A 26,689-nucleotide genomic window follows, 5' to 3' on the forward strand; every position below is an offset into this window, starting at 1 on the left:
TTCCAGCAAAGGAGGGATATAGTTGGAAAAAACGAGTGAAGCCTGGCTGGTGAATAATACTATCTATGTAGAATTTTCAGGTTTATTTCCCGAACTGCCTAGCATCTAGATGACCTGGCTGATCTCTCATATATGTCCTCCCATTCCTCACTATCTAGCGGTCGACTGATATCGTTTTCTCAGTCTAGAATATTTTTACTCGTTTTGACCATTGTTTTGATTGATCGGCGCTTGATACAGCTGTGCTATTGTCCCTTTATGATATTGCCATGCTAAATAAAGATTCTCAAATGTAGATAATAGCCTAAAAATATCTTGTTTTGGTTCAATTGATGCGACATATTGTCTCAGCTGAAAATATTGATACAGGTGCATATTTGGCAAAACAAACTCTTCTCTAACTTCATGGAATGTCTTAATTCTATCCTTTTTTAGAATATCTCTATGTTTTCCTAAACCTTTTTCTCTCCAAACCGTATACACTTTTGACTGGAGGGCTAGTGTAAACTCTGGGTTGCCATGATTGGTGTCAGGGGTGAGGGAATTGACGAGATAGACTTGGCTGCAGACCTTGTCCCATATTTTAAAAGAATGCAAAATTACTTGTTGGATCTTGGTTAGGTCGGGCCTGAGCTCTTTTTTTACTTTTGTTTCCATATCTGGCATCTTGGTCTAAGCCCTCTCTATATCCACCCATGGCTATAACTTCTTCTAGCGACCCATATATTAGCGGACTTAATCTGGCGGCATCATAGTATTTGATCAAATCTGGTTGGGACAATCCCCCTAATGTTGTTGGTAGCACCTATATTGTATTCTTTATTCTAGGCTTTATACCATGCCATATACATTTAGTTGTTTCTTTCTCCAATTCCTTTATGTCTTTTTGTGGAACTGCGACTGGTAAAACCTGGAATAAATACAGCATTCTGGGAAGTATATTCATTTTTACCGAGGTTATTCTCCTTGACCTTGAGATTTGGTATCCGCTCCAAACTTTTAAATCCTTTTTCAGTTATTTAATAATTCCAGGGTAGTTAGTGCCATAGAGTTCCTCATATGTTCCCATAATATACTCCCCTAGATATTTTATTTTATCTGGCTTCCATTTAATGGGGATTTTTTTTTTTCATATCTACTTTATCTGCAATGGGAAAGTGTAGGCTTAAAGCTTCAGATTTGATGTGGTGTATTTTAAAATGTGATAGTTTACCAAACTCTTCGACTGTGCTAAACAAATGTCTTAATGATATTTTTGGATTAGTGAGTGAAAGTAGGACATTGTCTGCAAACAAAGATACCTTGTATTCTTTGTTGCCAATTGCTACACGTTTTATCTTGAGGTTTAACCTGATTTTGGATGCTAGGGCTTCAATACAAAGGGCAAACAGTAAAGGAGATAAAGGGCACCTCTGACGAGTGCCATTTGTTATTTGAAAAGGTGCCGATGTATAGCCTGAGGTGCGTACGATAGCTGTCGGGTTCGAGTATAAAGTCTGTACCCCCTTGATAAATCTTTCATGTATCCCCATTTTTCTCAATATCTGGAACATAAATGGCTATGCTACTCTGTCAAAGGCCTTTTCCTCATCTAGCCCCATGATCAGAGTTGGAGTTTGACTCGTATTGCTGTTGGGGATAATATTTAGAACTCTGGAGATATTATCTGAGGCCTGTCGTTCCGTTGTAAATCCCACCTGATCTGGGTGAACCAGTGTGTTCAAAACTTTACTTAAACGTGTTGCCAGTATTTTTGCAAACATTTTGATATCTGTGTTGATCAGTGAAATGAGCCTATAGCTCGGGCATAACATTGGATCTTTCATTTTTTGGGAATTACGATTACAGTATTTCTCTGGGAATCTCTTCACCCTTTAGAATACCATTGAACAATCTAACTAGATACGGCTTCAGAATAGCTTCAATTGTTTTATAATATAGATTTAAAAACCCATCTGGGCCTGGGGCCTTAGAGTTTTTGTGAGCCCTAATTAACTCCGAGACCTCTTCCAACATTATTGGACTGCCCAGTATGTTGGCAGATTGGCTATTAATCCTGGGGAGATAGCAGGACTCTAAATACTGTATTCATCTATTCTTCCTTGCTGGCATGTGTCTCTTGGTTCTGAGTTGTGCAAATTGTACAGGTTACTGTAGTATTTTACAAAGTCACTGTTGATTTCAGTTGGATTGCAAGTCTGTATATCCTGCCTCACTTTTAAGATAAATGCATTTAGACTAGACATCTTGTTCTGTAGTTTCGCTGCTAAATATCTATCTGCCTTGTTCCCTTTCTCGTAGTAGAGTTGGTTCATCCACCTCATTGCTTTTTCTGTGTCCCCTATTATTATATTTTTGGTTTCTCTCCTGTCCTTATCTATCTTTGTTTGTCATACAGTATGTTTGTTAAAGTTACACTTTTATATCTAGTGGTCGATAGTTGGAAACCTTCTCAGTAGTGTGTTTATCCTAATATGTTTGTCCTAATATCTAATGTTGGATTCTGCTGGTATCTCTTTTCGTTCTTTATCAGATTTTCGTTAAGATTAGTTAATCTCTTATTCTTCTCTTTTTTTCCTGTATGTTGCTATACTAATAATTGTACACCTCTTGGTAGCCTTGTGGGCCACCCATAAGGTGGAGTCCCTCACCTGGCCATTATCGTTGTGCAGAAAATATTCTCGTATAGCTTTATCTATTAGTTCCCTGGATTCAGGTATCCCCAGTAGCATATCGTTTAATCACCATCTAACCCATGGAGGAAATCTGTTATATATCTTTTATAGTTAGGATCACTGGAACGTGGTCTGACCATGTAATACTGTCATCTCAGCACTGGTTATATTACTGGCCAATTCTATTGAGACAAAAACATAATCTATTCTAGTATACTGGTCATGGGGGGCTGAGTAGAATGAGAAATAAGGTTCATCATGCTTCATGTGTCAAAGCATTTTCAGTTAGAATTTTTTTCAAAGCCTTAGAGCTTTTTGCCTATATATGTCTAGCTTTGTTGCAAGGTCTTGCCTTGTCTCTGGCATCATCTAAGATAGTGTTTACATCACCCCCCACTATTAGGTGCCCTGTCCTATGCTGTGTGATAGTGTGGAAAGCCTCCTTTAGAAAGGTTTCCTACTTTTCGTTTGATGCGTATAGATTTGCTATAGACAAGGTCGTCGTCCCTATTTTGCATGAGATAATGATCATTCTCCCTAGCCTATCATTTTTTATCTTTTCTAGTGAAAAGGGTACTGTTGACCTGAATAAAATTGCTACTGCTTTTTTATTCTGTGCCTGTGAATGATAGATTTGAAGGCATAACTTATCCTTTAGACAAGCTATATCTTCCCTATATACTGTAAATGGGTTTCCTGTATAATATACTGACAAAGTTGAGACATTAGGGGGTCTGACTGACGTAAACAGCATTAGGATCTAAGAAGCCATTTTGTTTGACTATTTTAGTCCGCCATTTTGTGTTGCCTTTGTAATTTTTTGTCATCTTTCTATGTGAAGAAATCTGTGTGAACGAACGTGTGAAACAGAAAATGAAATGTTTTCGCTCCTAGCTGATTTTATTGATCTTTCCTCATCCAATCAGCTCCAAATGAAGATGTAAATAGGCCAGAAATTATGAGAAGCCTTGTTAGCAGTCTAAGAAAAGCTCAGATTCTTACAGTGAACTTGTTTCTCATACTCATATGCCAGGTGACAGACCAGAAACATCACCCCATAATGATTTTTAGCTTACGTACATTTATTCAGTATTATTATGTATTACAAAATTACATCAGCTTTAGTATTGTTATGTATTACAAAAGTATGTAATATTAGTGACGCGCAAGCCCCCCATAGAGGGAGGACACTTTAGTTTTTAGGGTATAAATATATGGCATACCGTGTTATCTGTTAGAGAGCTTTTTTCAAAGCTGTCTCCTATGTGCACTTGATTTGAATAAATTCACATGTTATTCTGTTTCAAAATAACCTCAGACTGTGTTTTTTTATTTACGCTTTTCTCAATATATATATCCCCTTGATTTTTTTTTAAGTCTCTAAACATTAGTCTTCTCTTCCCTTGTGTATTCAGTCCCTTCACATTCAGGGATACTATTTTTTAATTTACTAGCCATCTAGTTATTTGGGTCTTGTTCTGGCTGGAGCTTGTGGGTTTGTCCCTACATTTAGCTTGGTCCACCTTTGCCCTATCAATATGGTTAAATTATTCTTGTTTCACACAAGTTAAGTATTGGTTATGGTAGTGGAAATGGTTGGGTGTATTTGAGGGAAAAAAAATATATGGAAAAATGGGAAAAGGTATAGTCTTAACTTGGGTAGGGTAGGGGCCCATATGCACCCTGTGCCTTTGACTCTACTTTTGGGGTAACCTGTGGTATGTAGAATCTAAAAATGTGTGTGTAGGGTGTACTGTGGTATCTGAGATCCTTATTTTGTCTTTCGCACCATCTCATCAGTTCTGACCCAATCTAAATGTTAAGCACGATAGACGGTTCTGCTTTCCCCCCTCCGCTTTGAGAGGGATGCTCTCTATCTCTGTTTTCCCAAACATAAAGTTTTTAGTTTAGCTTTAACATATTACACAATATAAACTTGTACTTTAACTTTCATAACAGATTAATAGTTGGTAAATATCCAGACGCCGAACATTCTGGCTAATTGGGGTTGTGGGTTGTGGGGAGATTAGTCACTGAGTTTCACCGTATTGTAGTCCAGACTTCACTCACCCCTCTCCTACACCATCCCGTCATCCCATATCCCTTAACATTCAGCATGACTTGCTGTCTCACAGGGGGTTACTTATAAAGTATCTCAAAACAGATATACACATATTATAAACTGTTTACTTCTTAACTTAGGTGATAACTCGTAAACTATCAAATATTAACCATTGCTCTATATTATTCAACATCACTTTTTGGCATATCGTAGTCTGCTGCATGTATAGAGTCCGATCAAAGAGCTGTGTCTCTGCACCGCTCAGTCTATCAGTCCTCTATCATCCTCCCGCCTTCTTGTAAAATCTTATGTAATGATCATCAAAGCCTGCCCTCTCAAAGGGGTGTCACATTTAATGCCCTGAAGCAGATTCTTCACCGGTTGTGCTTGGGTCTTGTTCTCTCTCCCTTGTCTTCTTAGACTTTGCCGCTACCCTGTTCCATTCTTCTCTCATTGGAAGAGGATGAGCGAGGTTTAATCTTCCCATGACCTCTGGATTGACTTCCAACCCCAGGTTTTGACAAAATCCCGGCCTTCTGCTGGTCTTCTCATGGTGGCCTGCTTTCCATTATGTGTAGCTTGAAGACGAAAGGGGAATCCCCACATATAGCGAACCCCATGGTCTCTCAGCAAGCTCGTGATTTCTCTAAGGTCTCTCCTTTTAGCCAGTGTCAGCGGCGTGATATCGGTGAAAATCTGAATATCTGTGACTTTAAAGCGTATCACGTTCAGATTTCTTGACTTGAGGAGGATCTCTTCCTTCACTTAGGAACAATGGAGTCTGGTTATAAAATCCCTAGGGCCTCTCCCCTCATAGACTGTAGGAGGATCATGCACTAAGCAGTGGAAAATTGCATTCGCCAGGGGTTTGAATTCGCCATGTTTTTGGCGTGTTGCCCTCGCTGTATGCAGGAAGGGACGAATCCCTGGCGAATCACAGCGAGAGCAACATTGCCAAACATGGCAAGTAGCCGGTGGCGAGACAGTCTGCCTGGCGAGAATCTGCCAAGAAGCCGTCCCCTGCCGAGATGTGTCTGCAGCAGAGAGAGATTCGCCACTCTCTCTGCGCAAACATTGGCACATTAAAAAATCTTTTAAATACAATTTTATTCATAGTGCACATGTGCAGGGGGTCTCCGGAGCTGAAGCGCATTGGTTTCAGGTCCGGGGACCCCCTGCTTCCCGAGATACAGGCCCCGTTATGAGGTGCCGGTATCCTCTGCATTTAAATGTCCTGATCACGTCACCGCGGAATGTAAACAAAGCAGAGGGATACCGGCACCCCATAAAAGGGCCTGTATATTGGGAAGCAGGGGATCCCCGGATCTAAAACCGTAGCTCTGGAAACTCACGTCCACTCCGCTTGCTGGTTGGCCACACCCCGTTTAGTTTATTTTAATAGAATTTAAAAACAACAGCTTGGATTGCAAAATGTGATTTTTTAATTTTTTTTAAAATATTACCTTACATCTTATTAAGTACAGTAAGGCTGTTTCATTCATTGTCAAATAACCGAAAACTAAGTCAAAGCATAAAACATTTTTTACATGTATTTTAAGTAACACTGTCTGCACATTGCATTTTTTTTTAAATAAAATAACTGACACTTAAAAAAATGTTCCTTAATCTTGCTCTGTAAATGCTACCTCAAAAAATATTCCTCTTATGATATTTGATTTTAGCTAACCAGCTTTACTTTGTTTATGATCTGTCTGCAGAATCCTGAATTATGGTTATAATTCAGTCGTCTTTAGAGGAAAAATATCATTTTCCAGAATGACTGATTATAAAATGGAGAGATAAGTGTGAAATTAGTTTTAATAGAAACCACTTGCTCATTTTGTAAGAAGTACTGTACTTAGTCAAGATTATACTTGCACTTCAACTATTTTTCGATTGTCACTTCTTTAATTAAATTCAAAGCAATGCATTTCTCAATCACTGAGATAAACTCTGTGACATTTTTGATCTTTTTATGAAAAAATATACATTTTCGTACTTACCTGATATCTTACCAAGCACAAGGGACTGGATTGCATTGAACTCTGTACCAGAAGTGAGAATGAATTTTACAGTGGCATACTGATTAACCTAACAAGAGATTCAGCAAAACAAAAAGAAAAAAAAATATTGAGATAGTATGTACTAATGGCATTTGCAAACATAGGCTCATGGAGCAATGAACAGTATTTGGTTAGTGCTTATTCTTAATGTTTGATATTTCCAAAGAACTACAAACAATAGGTTTAGTTTAAAAAATATACATTCTAAAATAAATATATTTTAGACGAAAATTTTAAATATTTGTCCAATGCCGTTTTCTTTTAACTTTACATTTTAAATGCCACATACAGTAATTCACAGATGCAGTGGGCATTATTGCATCCCTTTTTCATGCACGTCTAATGTCATGACAATGGCATCAGTTCACACTGGCGTGTTGTATGTGTCCCGCTGCAAAACTCCAATGAGAGCAATAACGACTGCTACATCTGTATTTCAGTAAAGTGTCTTACCTTCACAAAGAGAATCTCTTCTTCTCTTACAATCTTCACCCTCTGAAGATGACCATCAGCTAAATTTTTTACACTAATGCTAAAGACATCAGGATCATGATGATTTTCTAGCTTGTATCTGATTTGTAAACTTCCTAAAAGAATAGGGTAAATGATCTGTTCAGTTTTGGACTTTGCAAAACAGTACATGTAAAATGTTTTAACATGTTAGTCAACATCATGTAAATATTTAATCGTCTTTGGAGAGTTATCGACAAGTCAATCTAAGACTATTTTAATAGCATCCTGTACCTCTAAAGACAGTTGGGTAAACAGTTTTCATAATTTCATACAGTATTTAAGATTAATTACCTTAATGAACAAACAATATTAATTACAAATGTTTTAAAAAAAAAAATCTGAAAATTAGTAGTCAGCAAATATATATCAAGTGATCTAAAATGGTTTTAACATTGAATGTCAATTCTGGTGCAATACTGTACATATCACTGTAGTTTTTAGCCATTAGTGTTCTGCAGTATAAGCAGGTCATGTTAAATATGTTTTAATAAGCTACAGATCAGAATATAATGGTTACCTGAAACCTCTATCTCCTAAAACATCCTGAATTTATCCCAGGTATCTCAGATGTGCTCCTTTTTTGAGCACAGATGTCTCTTCACGGGTTGTATAAAGGTGTATTTGTGGTTTATATTAGCAACTTGGGACTTTAATAGAATAGTACTCTCTCTCTCTTGCCCTCCCTACGTCTTACCTTACTTGACATCACCTAAACATATATAGTAATGCCCTTTTTCTTTCCTTACTACATCTCTGGTTCGGTGGTGACATATCCCCTAATCTTGTCCATATGTCACTTCTCTCAAGTCTCACGCCCTATCTAAAGTCTCATTTTCACCATGCACTGCCAATCCCTTCAACCTTATGTACGTTTTATCTCTCCCTTCCCTTCCCTTTTCCAGTACACTATGAAATGTGCGACTTGTCTGCAATACATTTACACCAATCCATGTGTAATTTCCAATTCTCTCAACCATGTAGCCATTACTAAAAACTAAGTCTAAGGATAATTTTTCCTTACTTATTCCCTTGATTTCTCTTTTGCCTTTGACACTGTTGACCACCCCCTTCTCCAGCACATTCTCTACTCTATTGCCCTAGGGGTTGTAACCCTCTCCTGGTTCATGTCATTCATATCTATTCACTCGGTTAGTGTTAACTTCTCTGATGTCTACTCTCCACTCCCATATTCTTTTGGGGTCCCACAAGGCTTTGTCCTAGACCCTCTGCTCTTCCAACACTATACCTCTTCTCTCTTGCTGGGATATACTATGGCTGTCTTTAACAATTTATTTTTGCACTAAAGGGCTAATAAAATGAAAGGGAGGAAAACACCTGAGATACCTGAAAATTTTCTCTCTCCCACTCACTCTTCCCTGCCCACTTAAATATCCCAATTTCAGAGTCTGAAATCTATCTTACAGTACAAAGGCTTGAAATCGCTGATGAACTCTGAATTTTTTGGCTGCTGAAAAGAAAGACATTTTGTCTGATTTGCAGCCTTGGGCAAACTTTCACACATTTCTACCCTATACCATGGTGTTGTGTACCACAACATAACAAACCCATGTGGACAGAGGAAAGATCCTACACCATTTTCTGGTAGGACAATAGATATAATTTAGCTCTATAATATATCTTTAAATATCAAAACGAATTAATTGAAGAAATCATTTCCGTTTTGATTATGTTTTACTAAATATATGTAGAATTTATGAAAAAAATAAAGAAATTACGAGACATTTAAAAAAAGTATGTGTGTTTGGTCGCACTCCACAAAGAACGGTCAGGTAGTCCTCTGTGACAGACTGCCACAGAGGACTACCTGACAGCCCTTTACACTAAACCACTATAGATTAGTTATGTTCATTTTTTCTCTTTTTTTGCTCTTATGGCATCACGTGACTTGCTGAATTGATGTGTATCGTTTATACTTATTGATGTGTATCGTTTGTTTAGCATTTGTGTTCTATATAACATTTTGTTCCTTAGAGAGTAAGCTTGCACAATAGCCATACTTAACATTTGTATTTATCTATATGGTCTTGAGATACACAGGGCAGGTTTTTTACTCTGCTAGCACAGGTGCTGCATTTAGGTGTTTCTCTGTGTCGCAAGGCATATCTTTTTCATTCTTTACAATTAATGTACCAAGTTCATGCCGTGCTCTTTTACAAATATTAGTGCTTGATATAGATGAGAGGTTTTGGATGAAGGTTCATAAGGGAAGTACCATAGACTCAAAAGGTCTGTGGGAACGGGCATGAAGAAGGGACGATTTAAGCCCCGAAACATTGCCCCACTTGTATATATCACCTTATCTTTTATGATTGTTTTACATAGTTTTTCCTACCCCTCCCCTCTAATCCTTTTTGTTTTTTGACCCCCTTTTTTTCCTCCACTCCCCCTATACCCTTTACAGTATTTTGACATTGTGTAGTTCTGCTTGATGAGATCTACTCTCAATAGCCTATCTAAGGGCAATTGCTTGTTGCATCTACTTATGTTCATTTAATATATTCTTTATTCACATTTGACCTTTGTCTGATTCTCCTTTACATTGCTTGCTGGGAGCAACTATAGATATGTGAGACATTTAGTTTCAAGCTTCAGTACAGTACCTACCATTTTTTGAGATTATAACTGAAATGTATTCTTTAAAGAAAGAGCTTGCAAAAAGCAGTAAGCTTGGAGTCTGTGTTGTCCGGAAACTTAATACAATACTTTCTCTAGTAGTAGTCATGTCTGAGTAAAGAGGAGAAGCATGCAAGCTGGAATTTTTAGATATGGTGTAATTATCTTGAAAGTTATAGGTTAATGAAGATCCAGATCCAAAGTATGCTGATATATCTGAAACAAATGCATAATTAGTTCAGTGTATGTTACAGAATTAAAAAAAACACAATACACATTAATATTATGCATGTAAACCAACAATTTGGAATATTTATATGTACCTATATCCAAATTAAGAAAGAAATGCCACTTTTCCATTAGCAGCCAACCAATGTATTTACTATCCTTAAAAACATACACTGTTGATAGACAGACAGACAAAAACTATAAGTGCTATTCTTTCATTCACTATGGTAAATTGAAATAAACGTTTTGACCCCATACAGGGTCCATAATATCTCTTAAGCAGACCAATTTTCTCATGAAAATGTTTTGTACAATATATGCAATTCATATTTGAATAAGTCTCACTATGAGTTGAGTAGGTTAACTAGAGTTGGTGTTAAACATAGAAACATAAAATTTGACGGCAGATACAGATGCAGCAACGAGTATCCGAACACTTGCCTTTGAAAATCTGGGGCAATCTCCCAGTAATGCTGCAACATTTCTGTGACATTTCTGCAAACAGACTAATGGCCCATCGGATTAACACAGCAGGAGTCCCTGGCAGTCTCATTCAGTTTGAATAGGACTGCCAGGGACCCCCGCTGTGTTAATACGATGGGCCATTAGTCTGTCAGCAGAAATGACACAGAAATGTTGCAGCATTATTGGGGTATTGCCCCAGATTTTCCCAGGCAAGTGTTTGGATACTCGTGGCTGCATTAGTAAAAACCATTTGGCCCACCAAGTCTGCCCATTTTCCTATCTGATGTAAAACTTCAGACTCTATTTAATCTTTTGGCTTTCTTTTATATTTATATAGCCTTATGTCTATGCCATTAGGGGGTGAAAGTAATATGGAGTCTCTCTCCCGCTTTTTTTAATGTTTTTAATAAAGAAACTCCAGATAAATGTTGTCAATTTCCCAAAATTGATAATGAATGACGAAAGTCCAGTAATCACCAGTTTGTGCAAAGGTCTCTTCTTCTTTAATAGCAATATTACTACGGTACTTCTCAGTACAAAACAAAAATGGAAAATACTATATGATTTCTTATGTATTCATTGGGGAAACTCAGGGTAACAACTTATGCTGATATATCTCTTTAAAAAACATTACATGTACAATTTGTCTGTAATAACTAAATATATTTTTTAAGATATTATCTTTTTTATTTCATTGTTAATGCAAAATGTGTTTACAGAATAATTTTCATTCTTTTTCATTGTTAATGCATTACATAGAGTTATGTTAAGAGTCTGATTTACCCACCTTTCTTACAAAATGGTCCAGTGTATGCAGATAAACTACAGTCGCAAGAAAAGCCATTGTGTTTCTCTACACATTTTCCTCCATTATGACACATGTTCCCATAACTGCTACAATGTCCAGGACATCCTGGTTTGATACCTGGGGTCATCTTAGCTCTTTCTTCCAGGTCAATAGCAATACCATTTAATTTTAAAGAACGGATGCATCCTAAAAATCCTTTCTGTCTTGAAGCTGTTCCACCTGTATTGGAAAAAAAAGAAATCTAATGGCAAATTCCACTTTAATACACCCATATAAATCTCTTACTGTTTGTAAAGATTATTTTAACAATTTGTTATTAATGCAGTATCGCAGGCCTGCACAACTCCAGTCCTCGAGGGCTGCAAACAGGCCAGGGTTTTGGATATCCCTACTTCAGCACAGCTGTCTCAATTAGTGGCTCAGTATGACTGAGCCACTAATTGAGCCAGCTGTGCTGAAGTAGGGATATCCTGAAAACCTGGCCTGTTTGTGGCCTCGAGGACTGGAGTTGTGCAGGCCTGCAGTATGGTATCCAATGAAATAATTCTTTCCTAGGGCACAATAAAAGTGGAGGTTTAAATTTACAGTAGGTTAAACAAAGTTATAAACTCAAAAATGCTCTGATAAGAATATAAAATGCAATCAACCGAAAGCAGTAAATGGTTCACACCTGGCTGTTTTCCCCAGCATGTATTGTACCTGTATCCTGTACGTTCTCAGTAAACCAATTTTCAACCTAGACTAGGAAGCATGATATTCAAAGCTACTTTAGGAGGTAAAATACAAGGCAGCCTAGATGTTGCATAGAACATAGAACATGCATGCGCATAAATTATATGACCTGTATATGCTTTCCATGCAGGTTGCATAGAACATGCATGTGCACAAATTCTATAACCCACATATGTGTTCCATACAGATAGCATAGAATAAGCATGCAAAGAAACTCTATGACCCGCATATGCGTTCCACACACTGTAATTCAGGCACCTATTTCTTCTCGATTATGAATAAATAACAATCTCACAATTATTTTTGCAGGTGAAAACAGACAAGACACAGCCAGAAGAAGATATAGATTGAAGAATATTATATTATTTCACAAAGTCTTGTTATTTATCTTGAAACTGTCATTTACTCTAATTAATATTTTTCATATTTTAAAATTCTCATTTATCATCAGAATTTTTTTTCTATGTGAAAAATAGGCGGGTCACATTAAGATGACTGGGATATCATACAGTATCATATGAAATGAATGGGAACAAGGGGTGGTTTGATTGGATTTAGATTAGAGACAAACTAGCACACTAGTGATGCCTATCATTACTGTAGAGCAGCGGTGCACAAACTGGGGGGCGCCCCCTTGTCTTGCGCAAGATTATGTTGGGGGGTGCAGGCTGCGTGTGGGGAAACCTGGGGGTGGGCAGAGCTGTGCACGGACGGCCAGAAGCTCACTCGCTGCTGCTTCTACGCTTTGTCTTGCAGAGGGGGTGGGGCCTTGCTGCGGGGCCTTCCCTGCACACAGACAAGCCCTCCTCCTCCTGTCTGTTACCCGCCCGTTTTCAGCAGCACATGGGGGACCTGAGCAGGCTTAGTTACTCCCTCCCCCCACCCACTGTGTGTGTGTGTGGTTGTGTGTGGTTGTGGGTGTGTGGTTGTGTGTGTGTGTGTGTGTGTGTGTGTGTGTGTGTGTGTGTGTGTGTGTGTGTGTGTGTGTTTGTGTGTGTGTGTGTGTGTGTGTGGTTGTGTGTGGTAGAGTGTGTGTGTGTGGTAGAGTGTGTGTGTGTGATAGAGTGAGTGTGTGTGTGTGTGTGGTAGAGTGTGTGTGTGTGTGGTAGAGTGTGTGTGTGGTAGTGTGGTAGAGTGTGTGTGTGGTAGAGTGTGTGTGTGTGTGTGTGTGGTAGAGTGTGTGTGTGGTAGAGTGTGTGTATGTGTGTGGTGATTGAGTATGTCTGTTGTCTGTGTTTGTGTGTGTGTGGGGGGTGCTGTGATTAAATGCAGCGGTGCAGAAACTGGGGGGGGGGCGGGCGCCCTGGGCGCAAGATTATTTAGGTGAGACGCGTGCGGCAAAACCTGGGTGCGCAGGCGAAAAAAGATGTGCGCGGGCGGCCGAACAGGATAGTGCAGGTGGCGGCAACGTGACTCGGAGGTACGGGGGAGGAGCACGCGCGAGCGCTGTGATGTCAAACGCCCCTCCTTCCGGTGTCTGCCCTGCAATAGCGCTGTATTCCTGCTCTCCTCTGCTGGCAACCTGCTTCACTGCGGTCCTCTGCAAGTGAAAGGGTAGGCTGCCCCAATATCAATCATACTATGAATGTACAGAAATAATAATAAAAAAAAAAAGTGTAAACACTTCCCGCTTGTGCTTGCAAAATTATACAGGACACCCTGTGCTCATGCTTGGAGAGTTGGTGATGTCACCGCTCACAGCGGCAACATGGACGCAGCCTAATTTTGCAAGAGCGAGCTGTTGAAGTATGTAAGTAATTAGACTGCGCTTATAGTGCCGGCGACGCGACGTCGCCCGAAAACGAATGCATTGTTGCCGCCGCGTGCGCTTATAGTAAGAGCAACGGGGTGACACGAATTTTTGAAGCCGGCAATATTTGATTTTTCAGGGGCTGTCACCTCATGTGACAGCCCCTGAACCAATCAATGGCCTGGTCGCACGCGCCGCCACAAACAAAATACAACTTTCGCTAGCGCGATGGGTGACGTCATGCATCTCCGTCGCGGGCACTATACTGTACGCTCAGCCTTAGACATATTTGTATTTACATTGTATACTGTTTAATAAAGGTTTTTTTTCTTCTTGTGATTTTGATTACATCAGGCAGGGGGGGCCCGAGAAATTTCATGGATAAAAAGGGGGGCTTGGCATAAAAAGTTTGCTCACCCCTGCTTTAGAGTACTACAAGAGCCACTAAACTCAATTTTTGGGGACACGGCTCAGTTGCAGCCTCCAGGACGCAAACGCCAGATAAATGTCAGGGATTTAGCCTTTGCTATTTGTGGCACCGAAAACAATAAGTCTGGACACATCTGTATGTTATGTTCCATGTGTGGGTTCAATGTGCAACAACATTTTAGACGTCATTTGAATAGAGTCTTTTCTAAAGTTTTCCTGGGTCACATCAAACATTTTCAATAATTTGTGTAGTTACAAAACATTTGAGTGAGTCAAGATCAAAGATGCTAAAAAGCTGGACAACCAGATCTCCATGTAACAGGGACTTATCACTGTTTGAGAGAAACTGCCTATAAAGCTAGCAGCGAGCTGGTTAATTGTTCACAAGCAATCAAACAGACTCCACCTGGCTAATTAGGACTCTGAGAAAAGGTTTAGTTATATCCAAAGTGGAGTAGGCCTTTATCTTGTATATTTTGCCTTGTTAAAGGAACAGGCTCAATAATACCAGGATTTAATTTCACCCTAATCGGTCTCCGTTAAATGTACCTCTGCACACATCTCTTACACTCCACCAAAGCCCACAATATTGAAACAGATACAGTAGCATTCACTAAATAGAAAATGGATGTAAGAACAGTCACAAGTATCTACTGTACAAAAATGAATACATATATTATTCCCATACAATATATACAAGACAAAAACAGAGAGATAATAAAAAAAACACCTTATTAAAATGTCCATGTATCCTGCTGAAACAAAATGTATGTAGTCATAACTGGGTAAATGAGGGGTCTTATCCTATTGCCCGACACTTTGGAGAGAGTGAGAAGCACCTACTGAGTGCTCAGGAGGAGCACAATTTCCCATAGGACACATATAAGATTGCAAGCTGCTCAGGACGTGAATTAAGGGCTGCTATTCTAGTACTCTCCGTTTTCCATGAGTGTGAATTATACAGAGGGTGCATATAAGGGGTAAGATTTCTTGCAGGGCGCTTGAGAGCAACGCAGATACGCAGCACTGAAATCTCTTGGACAAGATGATCATAGCTACAGAACGTGAGCTTTGATCATGTCTTTTTTTTTAAATTGTGTATTATAAAAGGATGGAAATGAACAAATCTGATTTTTAACATTCTACAATCACTGGCCTTCCGGAAATGTGAGTAATCCTTTGGGCCTTATAAGCCAACGTTCATACAGTACTTCGGTATTATGCTATCAGCGCTATAAATAATGACAGCACATATATTTATTGCACAGTGGTCAGTTGTTGAGGGTACCTAAGTTACAACAGAGTATTTATATATCATTGAATAAGAAGAGAGGACAAGTTCAGGTAATCAAGATTCTGGTCACCCCAAGTATTTAAGCTACAGACCAAGCAATATCCTGTGAATTAGCTAATTACTTGTCATTGTGTGGATTGTATTGATGCACATATTAAAGGGGGGGGGGAGTGTTTGCCGAACACATGCATTTTAAGAGAACCGTCTTTGTCTTTTGTCACTGTTTTGTCACAGAAATTGTATTTGTGATGGTTTTTAATTAAACATCAAAACACAATTTCAGTGCCAAAACACAAAGAAGTTTGACTTAGAACGTGACTTTAGCTATTTGCACTTCTATATTTATAGTAACTGTGAATTCTTTGTGTATGAGTGTGTTTCAGTGTGTCAGTCAATGTGTGTGTGTGTGTGTGTCAGTGTCTCTGTGTGTGTCCAGTATAGCTGCTTTTACTTGTTTATAGTCCATAGCCTGATCCACTGGTAGGTCCTTATATGAGGACTGGGCTTCTCCTATGAGGAGTGGGGCCAAAGCGGTTGCCCAGCGATCTGAAGACCAGCCCTGAGCAACCCTTTCAAATGTCAATAGGAAAGCTTTTGGATCGTCGGCTGGATTCATTTTCCCCAGGAGGACCGAGGGTATGTTCTGAAGTTCTGGACTGGCAGAAAAATGGGATTGAGTCAGCAGCCTGGTCATCTGCTCATCCTGTGCTTCCTGCTGCTGGATTAGGAGCTGGACTTTCTGATGCCATAGTAGTTGGTTTTTCCTTGCTTGTCTTTCATCTCGTTTTGCCCGCTGTTTGGCCTGTTCATACAGAAACTCTTTTAACAAATGTTCAATTTTTTTTTTTTTGTGTGGCCATTTAAATGCAGGGGCTGCTTAATACCCCACATTTTACACCATATGTTGCAGGGTCAATGCAACAAGACATGGGTTTCTGAATTGACTTGCTTATTTAGCCTAAAAAATATGGCATACAAAAATAATACAACTTCCTTTCAGCAAACATTCACAAATAGAAAGATCAGTCCTGAGCAGGGCTTTTCCTTTTCCCCAACAAGGGCTGTATATATTATAGGAAAGACAGACCTTTACAGCAAGGAGTGTTTCCTCCAGCGTTCCAGTGTGTCTTACTGGTTCAGAAAGCAAGGAATGTGTGAGCAGCCTGGGTTTAGAACAATCATAGCTAAACGAAATAATTTCCCATTGATACCGGCTTGTGCTATAACAATACATAAATCACAAGGAGGAACATTCAACACAATTGTGTACAAATATGATTTTTTTTTGAATATTTAACTGGTGATATATTACTTATAAATTCCTTCATTTTTGTTTTTTGCTTTCTGTTGTTATTGCAAGCTATACAGTTAAGGCATTTTATAAACCCTTTTGAGGCTTGGTCTAGCCAGTTTTCTTTTGGTTTATTATTTATAAAACTGAGAACTAGTTTTTGTTTTATATTCGGGGCTCTTGAGAAGATCACATCTGGTTTCTGGCCAATGACCTCTTTCAGCCACTGATACTTTTGTAGAAAGCAAGAAACAAAAATGAAGGAATTTATAAGTAATATATCACCAGTTAAATATATAATCAAGTCCAATATCACGTGCAATAGCAAAGGAGTAATCTGCGCACTAGAATGTAGTTTTAACAACAGTACGTGGGTAGGACTATCTGGAAACTAAAAACAAAAATCGGAGACCATATAAGAAATATCAAAAATGGATTAGAAACCCACAGTGTTTCCCAGCATTATAAAACAAAACGTAACATGAATCCCAAGTACTGTATTTAAGATTCTGGGGAATAGAAAAAGTAGAGCATGGCTGGAGAGGAGGAGATTTCTGTCGGAAAATGTCTAAAAGAGAAACTTTCTGGATCTTTACCCTGCAGACACTTGCTCCTTTAGGTCTTAATATAGATATGGAAATTGCTGCTTTTTTGTGAAATGTATTGATTATATAGCCTTAGAATAACCACTATGGAATTTTAAATTTTTTGCGGTATTTTAGGCAATTTTATCAGTAATAGTTTTTTAAAAGGAGGAAGTTTCTAATAGTAAACATCCAGAAGAGAAACCATTTGAAGCTTTTAACTTGCAGATATTTTTTTAAATGTACCCATGAAATTGTTGTCTATTTTAAATGTGATACTTTTAAAGGATGTATAATGTATTCATAGCAATTGTGAACCCATGAGCAAGATAGCTTAAATATTAGGGCATATTTGAATAAATGGGAGGAGCCGAAACCGTAGCACTACAAAAGACACTGCATTACACCCACTATGACATCACTGAGGAAGCCCAATCTGGCGAAATGTGTTTGATGTGGATACCTTTCTGATCTTCTGGAGCCACCATACCTTTGGGAACTGCGGATCACCCAATCAGCATTGTCAGCCAGCAGAGAGGTCGGCGCATGTGCGGTGCGCAGGAACGGAGGAAGAGAGGCACAACAGACTGTGCACAAGTCTAGGGAAGCCCCTTTCTCCCGTGGACACAAGCTGACTGTCAGAACTGGAAACCGGGTGACTGCAAAGCACCTCCATATAGAGCTACTATACAAGGACACTTGCAGCAACAGAAACCACCACAATTCATGTGGTTGGCCGTTTGTAAGTGTATCTATCACATCTTTTAACAATTTTTTTCAATAAAACAGTATTATGCTATGTCTCTCTTCACTTTTTAAGGCAAAAGCAGAAAGAACAGAGGAGCACACACTACAGGAACAACACACAGGCAAGTGTTAAGTTCTCTACTTCTCTATAGATAAGAATTTGATTGTCGACGCCTATTATTCCACTTGTTTGTGGTGTGTTCTTTGTTTTACATACTGTATACGGAAGAAAAAGAGCAATAAGACCACGCGCTGGAAGACAACTTTATTTTTCACAATATCACATATAAAGAGGAGTTTGAATTACCTCCTGGAACACCAGCTGCGGGACTCAAAGTAATTATTCAATTTGTCAAATAGAATTGGCGCCACTCCATTATCCTTTATTTTTTTATTATACTTTACGATTTCAAGACATGATCATTGACTTTTTCTATCTGGTGTTGACACTCTTATAGTATATCTTTTTATATCTACTAAGAATTTTTGAATTAGTATTTTTTAACATTTAATATATTTTGAGGTGCCTTATAGTACTTTTTCTTCAACAATTTTATATTTTTTCATTATTATGTATTGATATTATGTTTCAAAGATTTACTTATTTTATACTGTCACTTTAGCACTAGGGGGTGTTGTTCTATCTGTATATTTGAGTTAATCATTTTTTTATTTAATTTTTATTTCTTAGATCTTCAATGATGCATTTATGTCTTTTTTTGCTTGTGTTTTTTTATATCCACGATAATTTATCTTTCACTATTTATTGTATTTTTCTTTGTTATATATTTGTTTTATGTTTTTATGTTATTTTATGTTTTTCTATATTTTTCTATATTTTGTTTTGTGTATATTATATATATATATATATATTTATCTGGGTTATTCCTTGCGTGACAGGTCCCCTGGCTGTGTGATCTGTCCCATTTGGGCATCCGTAGTCCCTGTGACATGAGTGATTTTGCTGCGAGCACACCTGTTCCAGGGGGCTATCTGTTACTTAAGGAGTTCCTTTCACAAGTGAGGTCACTCTTTGATAAAGCACCCGTCGGGCGAGAAACGCATCAGAGGACCCTGTATCTGTTTGCTTCGATGTTTATTTAATAAATACTTTTTTTTTTTTCAACTTTCTGTTTATTCGTTTTCATATAGGTATCTTACAATCCACATTTCATTACAATATCAGGGTGGACAAACTCCAAATAAGACACATTTAATGGACATAGGGAAGGGAAGACAACAGGACATAGACAGGTAGGGAGAGAGGGGTAAGGGAAGGGGAGAGGGGGGGAAAGGGGGGAGTTTGCGAAGGTGTTTGCATTCTCCTCCTGAATTCATCTGCCTATCAATCGCCACCGACTCTCTGTTTTGTATCTCTTACTAGTGCTGGAGCTTTGATGTGTCTGCTTGTTCCCAGCTCCCTATAGGGGGGGCCTACTGTCGGTTCTCCGCGTCTTATCTGTCTCCTGCGCTGCGCATCCAAGGAAAACTCATTTTATCCTATCAAAGCCAGATGGTGGCATTGCTCAGCCCTGGAACATCTGTCTGAGCTAGCCAAGGCAGCCAGACCTTTTGAAATTTTGAGCCAGTGTTGTTAACCAAACTCGTTAACTTTTTCATCTGTCATACGAACCAAATTCGATTTCTAATTTTGTCTATTGATGGAATTGCGTTCTGGTTCCACAGTGCTGCCGTCTCGCACCGCATAGCCGTTGCAAAATGTGCTATCAATTTGTTCCCCATTCTCGAGACTTCGTCTGTGGGTTTGCTTAACAAGAACAGCCACGGGTCTAGCTAAATTTGGAGGCCCGAAATCCTCTGTAGCCAATCTCGAATCTGATGCCAAACTGGCATAAGCTTCGGGCAGGACCACAGCATGTGCACCAGATCTCCCTGTTCCCCTCACTGCCGCGGGCAGAGCGGGGAAGCGCCTGTGATAAATTTAGCTAATCAAACTGGGGTGAGATACCACCTCAACAATACCTTATATGAGTTCTCCTTCAATGTCGTGCAGATAGAGCTACTGGCCGCAGCTTTGAATATTTCTGTCCAGTCTTCATCCTCTAATGTTTCCTGTAGATCTGACTCCCATTGACTCATGAATCTGGGTCTGTTTGTTTCGTCCTTGTCAGCACCGACCACATTTCTGTACAGAGTGGAGATCAGTCCGCGCGTGTCAGTGCCCCACACGCAGAGCCTTTCAAAATTCGTTAACGGTGGTCTCACCACGTGTTTGTTGTAAAATGCCCGGACCTGGAGGTATCTAATAAATTCTGTGTTAGGGATGTCTGTTTCCGACTTTAATTGGTCAAATGATTTGATAGTGTTTCTGCCCTCCAGGTCTTTCAGTCTATTAAACCCTAATTGTCGCCAGAGCGTAAAATTCTTACCTTCTAGCCCAGGAGCAAAATCCGGGTTACTATACAAAGGGGCCATTAATGTGTGTTTAAAGGTCAATGAGCAACTACTTTTAGACACCTCCCAGACCGAAAGTGAGTTGAGCACAGATGTCAAAGGCTCTTTTATATCTTTTACTCTTTTTTTCGGGTACCAGATTAGATCTCTGAGCTCTAGCGGAGTACACAACTCTCTCTCTAGTGCCACCCACCTTCGCAGCTCTGGGTCTCCATGCCATTGCGTAATTTGGCACAACTGCGCCGCTTTAAAATAGGACAACAAGCATGGCACCACCAGTCCCCCAGCTTCCTTAGGTTTTTGCATAATTGCTGCCTTTATCCGTGGTTGTTTGCCCTTCCAGATAAATTTTGTTATTGAATTTTGTAAATCTTTAATCTCAGATCTCACCCCGGGTATCGGAAGAGTTTGGAACAGATAAAGTATCCGGGGGAGGATATTCATCTTGACACTGTAAATTCTGCCTAGCCATGAAATACCATATGCTGACTAGTCTCTCAATTCCTTTTTTAGAGTCCTCGCTAGACTGGGATAATTTGCTTGATATAGGGAGGCTATCCTTTTTGTGATATGCACCCCTAGGTATTTTATGGACTTGGACTGCCATTTAAACTCAAAATTGAGTTCCAATAGTTTTTGTATCTCTCCAGGGATGTTCAAGCCAAGTGCCTCAGTTTTCGTTTGATTTATCTTGAAACCTGAGATCCGATTGAACCGCCCCAAGAGCGCGAACAGATTGGGGAGGGAGGTGAGCGGCTTTGTAATCGTCAGAATAATATCATCTGCATATAAAGCTACCTTGTGTTCCTGTGAATGAATTTGGACCCCCGTTATGTCTATGTTACTGCGTATTTGTGCTGCTAGTGATTCGATGCATAAGGCAAAAAGCAAGGGTGATAGCGGGCACCCTTGCCTCATCCCACTTTTGATTGGAAACAACTCTGAGGGGAAACCCTGGTGGATCACCCTCACTGCTGGAGCTGTGTATAGTGCTTTTATTGCCCTTAGGATCTTTTCCCCAAACCAAATGCCCCAAGCGTGGTCTCCAAGTATGGCCAGTCTATCCTGTCAAAGGCTTTCTTCGCATCCAGGCTTAACACCAGGCTCCGGACCTTGTTGGTGTTCACAAAGTAAATTATATCTACTATCCTTCTGGTATTATCGGCTGCTTGTCTATCTCTAATAAAGCCGACCTGGTCCGGGTGGATCAGCCTAGGCAGGACAGCGCTTAATCTGTTGGCCAGTAATTTAGAATAAATTTTCACATCCGAATTTATCAACGATATCGGCCTATAGCTTTGGCAATTTGTGGGATCTTTGTCCTTTTTGTGGATCAAGGAGATTGACGCTTGGAGCATCTGTTCTGAGAAGGGCTCCCCCGCTAGGACCCTGTTAAATAACCGGAGCATATGTGGGGCTAGTATACCTATAATTTTTTTATAGTAAAGATTGGAGAACCCGTCTGGGCCCGGGGCTTTGGAAGACTTAAAATTTTTGACAACTGCTGTCAATTCTTCCCGTGTGAAATCACTCTGTATCGCCTCCCGCTCCAATCTGCCTAACTTTGGCAGTGCAGCATCTGCTAGAAACTCTTGCAGTATGCCCCTTGTATTTACATTATGAACCACCTTCTCCCCGTTATACAACTGAGCGTAATATTGTTTAAACTCATCCACTATAATTTTGGGGTTAGAGGATATCTCCCCTGACTTGGTCCTAATTGCTTGTATATTATAATTTGGTTGCCTATTACGGAGTCTGTTGGCTAACATCGTGTCCAGCTTGTTGGCTTTCTCAAAAAAATTTCTATGTGTCCAACTCAAGTCTTTCTCGGCCCTGGATGTGAGGAGGAGGTTAAGCTCAGTTCTTACATCCTTCAACTCCTTACGTGTTTCCCCTCTGCCAGATCGGCTATGTAGTGCAGAGAGCTCATGTAACCTCTGATATAGTTGTACCAATTTGGCGTCCCTTTGTTTTTTCTTTTTCGCAGCTATACTTACAGTGGCGGCCGATCTGAGTCTTCAACGGCCGCCACCGCAATGTGCGGGCAGACGCGGCTGGTTTGTTTTTTTGCCGAAGCGTGCCGCGCATCACTGATGCACGGGCACGCGTGCCAGGGTGCGTGCGCACTTGGCGCGCATGCCAGGGTTCCCCGAAAGTGGTGGCGGGGTAAGGGGGGATGTGGAGGACCCGGAGAAGCAGAGGGGGACCCAGAGAAGCAGACGCGGAGGTCGCGAGGGGAGGGGAACGAGGGGAAGGATGCGGGGAAGATGCGGCTGGCACGCGGCCAAGTTCAGCGCCAGCCCGAAAAAAGCCGCGGGACAAGACAGGTAAGTGTGAGAATGAAGCTGGCCGCAGCAGTATCAGCACCCCCCTCACCGTGGCTTTGTGAGCCTCCCACAGCATTGTGTGGGATTCCACACTGCCTAGGTTGGTCTGGAAAAACTGCCTAATCTCCTTTTCCTCCGCTTTCTCTAGTTCTGGTATCTTAATCAATGATTCATTAAGTTTCCAGTTTGCTCCCGGGCTAACAGGCCTAATTTGTGTGCATCTCAGCTCTATTGATGCATCGTCTGACCACGTAATGTAGTGTATTTTAGTGTTGGAAATCTGTGGGACCATTCTACTTGGCACAAAAAAGTGGTCGATCCTACTGTAGCTGTCATGGGGATGTGAGTAAAAAGTATATCTACGCTCGCCAGGGTGCTGTTCCCTCCAAATGTCGATCAGGCTCCCTCGCCTGAGGCCTTCCAACAATGGCCCATTTCCTGCCTGTCTGTTTTTTTGCTGCTGTGGTGATCTATCTATTCGGGGGTCTATCACTTTGTTAAAGTCCCCTGCGAGGATTACATTCCCCTCTGCCCATCGTTGTAGTGTCTGAAAAACTCGTCAAAAAACTGCAGCTCGTTCTCACAGGACGCATATACACAGGCTAACATCACTCTACACTGCTGTAGGAGTCCTACCAGGATTAGATATCTCCCCTTACTGTCTCGTTTTACTTTCTCCATCTGGAAATGGGATTTGTTATTGAATACGATAGCAACCCCGTTCTTCTTTTCTTTAGCAGAGGCCAGGAAGAACTGCCTGTAGCCTTTGTCTAAGAATCCAGGGCTGCTATGCGTTCTAAAGTGTGTCTCCTGGAGGAAAACCACATCTGCGCCCCTCCGTCTGAATTCGGAGAAAGCAATCTTACGCTTCTTTGGGCTGTTAAACCCTTTAACATTTTGGGAAATAAGTGTTACAGCCATACTTGTGTGTTGTCTGGGTTGCTGTGCGTAAAGTGGAGCCCGTTCTTACCCGAGGTATGTGGCTCCCGCGGATAATGACGTCTGCGTTGGTGACTCTTGCTACTTTTCACTCCTTCTCTTAGGGAATTTGGTACAGGGCGGGAAGGAAACACGAGGGAAAAACAAGGGAAACAACATATACAATACATACATAAAGAACCTTGGTGGTCTCTAGGGACCCCAGGTTCGATGCCGGAGGTATCTCCTCCTCTCTGGACCCTCCTCCCTCCCAGTCTAGACCCATGGTCTCTCCTGCTGACCATGAATTTCCAGGACTTTTACAGGAGTGCGGGTTGAATCCACATCCCTGTCACGGAAGCGCATGCTCGGTGGTAGTCTCCTGACCAACCGCCGGCAGCTACTATCATTTTTCGGCCTAACTTCCCTAAAACTCTAGGGTATCTAACTTAATATGATCCTTGGTGTGCCCAAAGTGTAAATCTAAATCCTGAAGCTAACTACAGTAAACTCCCTCATGCTCTGGCAACTACTTTGGAGCCTGTGGTGTTCCCCCCTAGCGCAACCTATCTCCCTATTCCCCTCCCCTCTACTTTCAGTGTCCCCCCGTGACCTCAACTATTCCGGACCCCCCCCCTTTACCTTTTCCTTCTAGCAGCGGGCACCTCTCCCCCTCTGATGAGCTCAAGGCCCCCTTCCTTGATTCCCTCTTCGCCCTCTCGCTCTCTGTCCTACCCTTTCATGAACCGCTCCCCTCTCTCCTCTCCTGGGGGCTGCACTTGGCTGCATAAACCTCCCCTCTCCTCCCCTTCGATTCCTCTGCCCGCCAGTGCTCTTTAATCTTTATCTTCCCTCCCCGGCAACGGAATTCGCGTACCCCTGCCGGGGAGTGCCGGGCCACATCCGGCGCCGCACTTCCGGTGGACCGTCATCCCCTCGCTTGAGTCATCCGGGTCTCTACTGCTCCGTGAGATCTCGTCTGCTGACGTCAGCGGTGTCTCTTCAGTCGGAGGCTGGACGTGGGCGGAGATGGATGCAGCGGAGGGCGGGCTCTCTCTGCTCACCATTCGGTCCCGCCGAAACTGCTGCTGCCATGGATTCTGCCGCGCTTTCCCTTCTTCTTCCTCAGGTAAGTCACGCGTCACTATTTTGGGGGATCTTTGTTACAGCTTTCAGCGCTTGATGCAGGGGGCCCATTCTACTCCATCTGACCCCACAGATCCACATAGGGAGCTAGGGCAGGACAGCTACCATCACACCACAGGGCAGGCAATGTCACCAACTTTTAGAGCAACTTTGAAACCAAAACTTTAGGCAGCATTTCAACGCAGCTGTCTCTTTAAGGGTCACTGTGTGCCATACCCCAGCTCTTTCCTTTCACCTCTCAGCCGACGTGGGCACAGTCTCCCAGTCTGTTGGGCATGGAGGACGTGCCTCTGGGCTCCCCGGGTTGGTAACTATAGCGGCTATTTCCAATTTTTTCAGAATAGCTGTTCTCTCTGATAGGTGTTTTAGGGCATGGGAGCAGCCATTCTTCACCACCACGAGGGCAAACGGGAAGGCCCATATATACCTGACGTCCTTGTCCCGCAACACTCTCGTAATAGGCTGCAAAGCCCTCCGTCTCGCCAGGGTTATAGGGGATATGTCCTGGAATACTGCCATGGTTATTCCTTCATAGGTCACTGTTGGAGTTGCACGTGTGATTTTGCAGATCTCCTCCTTGGTCTTGTAGTAGTGTAAACGGAGGATCACACCTCTGGGTGGGTTATTAGGCATTGGGTGTGACTTCAGGGCATGATGGCAGCGATCCATTAGCAGTTCAGCCTCTGACTTGCCTGGCATAATGATGTTCATCCACCGACTTATCAGGACCTCAGGATCCAGAATCTCTTCAGGGATCCTCCTTATGGGTAAGTTATTTTGCCGGTCCCTGTTTTTGCCGTCCTCCTGCCGGTCTTCTAACTCTGCCACTCTGGCTTCTATTTCCCCCATCCTCTTATTAGTTTCTAGATGGCACCTTGAGCTTTCCTCCACTTTTTCCTCCAGCTCATTTGTGCGCGTGCCGATCTGTAGAATGTCTTTCCGGAGGCTCTCCACTTCTCCTCTGAAGAAAGTCTTGAGGTCTATTAGCAGCCGGGCTATCTCTTTTTTAATTATCCCTGAGTGCTCCGCCGAGGTCCCCTCCATCTCCGGAGCGGAGTTAGAGTCAGAGATCGCCGAGTTCTCTCCTGGCCTGGCCTTTCCTGCACACGTGAAGTACTGCACTGACACACTTTATTCGAGCAAATACCCAGTATGTACCTGGCAGATACCTGGAATGCGCCGCTCCTCACCTCTGACAAGCCCCGTTGCGTTTGCCTTCCCAGCCTGGGTTCATGCCTGGCTAACGGGCGGCTGATCTGTTAAATGATAATGATTAGGATTTAATAGGCTGCAATGCTTCGCGTGTCTACCAGATGGCATAAATTCATGAATTGTAATGCAGTATATATATATATACTGTGCAGTATTGCAGCCAGCGGGAATAAAATGCTTCAATCCCTGCCTGGAAAATAACCCAATGCACTCGGGCAGAAAACAGTCACAAACCTCAATACACCCGGGTATACCCGAATTCGTGGGACTAGCCAAGCTCGAATAGAGTGTGTCGCCAGTGTAGGAGCGCACGTCTGTTTTGCGCCTGTTTTTCTGCCGTGTCGTCGCCATTACCCCTTGTATGTGGTATGATAATGATCCATGGGGGTTCGT

General features: G+C 41.4%; 1 protein-coding gene across 2 annotated transcripts in view; it reads right to left on the minus strand.

Annotated features, from left to right (window-relative positions):
• CNTNAP4 (contactin associated protein family member 4) overlaps positions 1 to 26,689 on the minus strand; it is a 580,041-nt gene that overhangs the window by 44,623 nt on the left and 508,729 nt on the right. For both annotated transcript variants that reach the window (XM_075599587.1, XM_075599597.1), the window contains 4 exons: positions 11,428 to 11,667; positions 9,939 to 10,163; positions 7,254 to 7,387; positions 6,741 to 6,828 (listed from right to left, as the gene is read on the minus strand). In XM_075599587.1, coding sequence (XP_075455702.1) covers positions 6,741 to 6,828; positions 7,254 to 7,387; positions 9,939 to 10,163; positions 11,428 to 11,667 — 687 coding nt within the window. The remainder of the gene's footprint in view (positions 1 to 6,740; positions 6,829 to 7,253; positions 7,388 to 9,938; positions 10,164 to 11,427; positions 11,668 to 26,689) is intronic.

This window comes from Ascaphus truei, chromosome 1 (genome assembly GCF_040206685.1).
Source record: "Ascaphus truei isolate aAscTru1 chromosome 1, aAscTru1.hap1, whole genome shotgun sequence".
Taxonomy (NCBI): domain Eukaryota; kingdom Metazoa; phylum Chordata; class Amphibia; order Anura; family Ascaphidae; genus Ascaphus; species Ascaphus truei.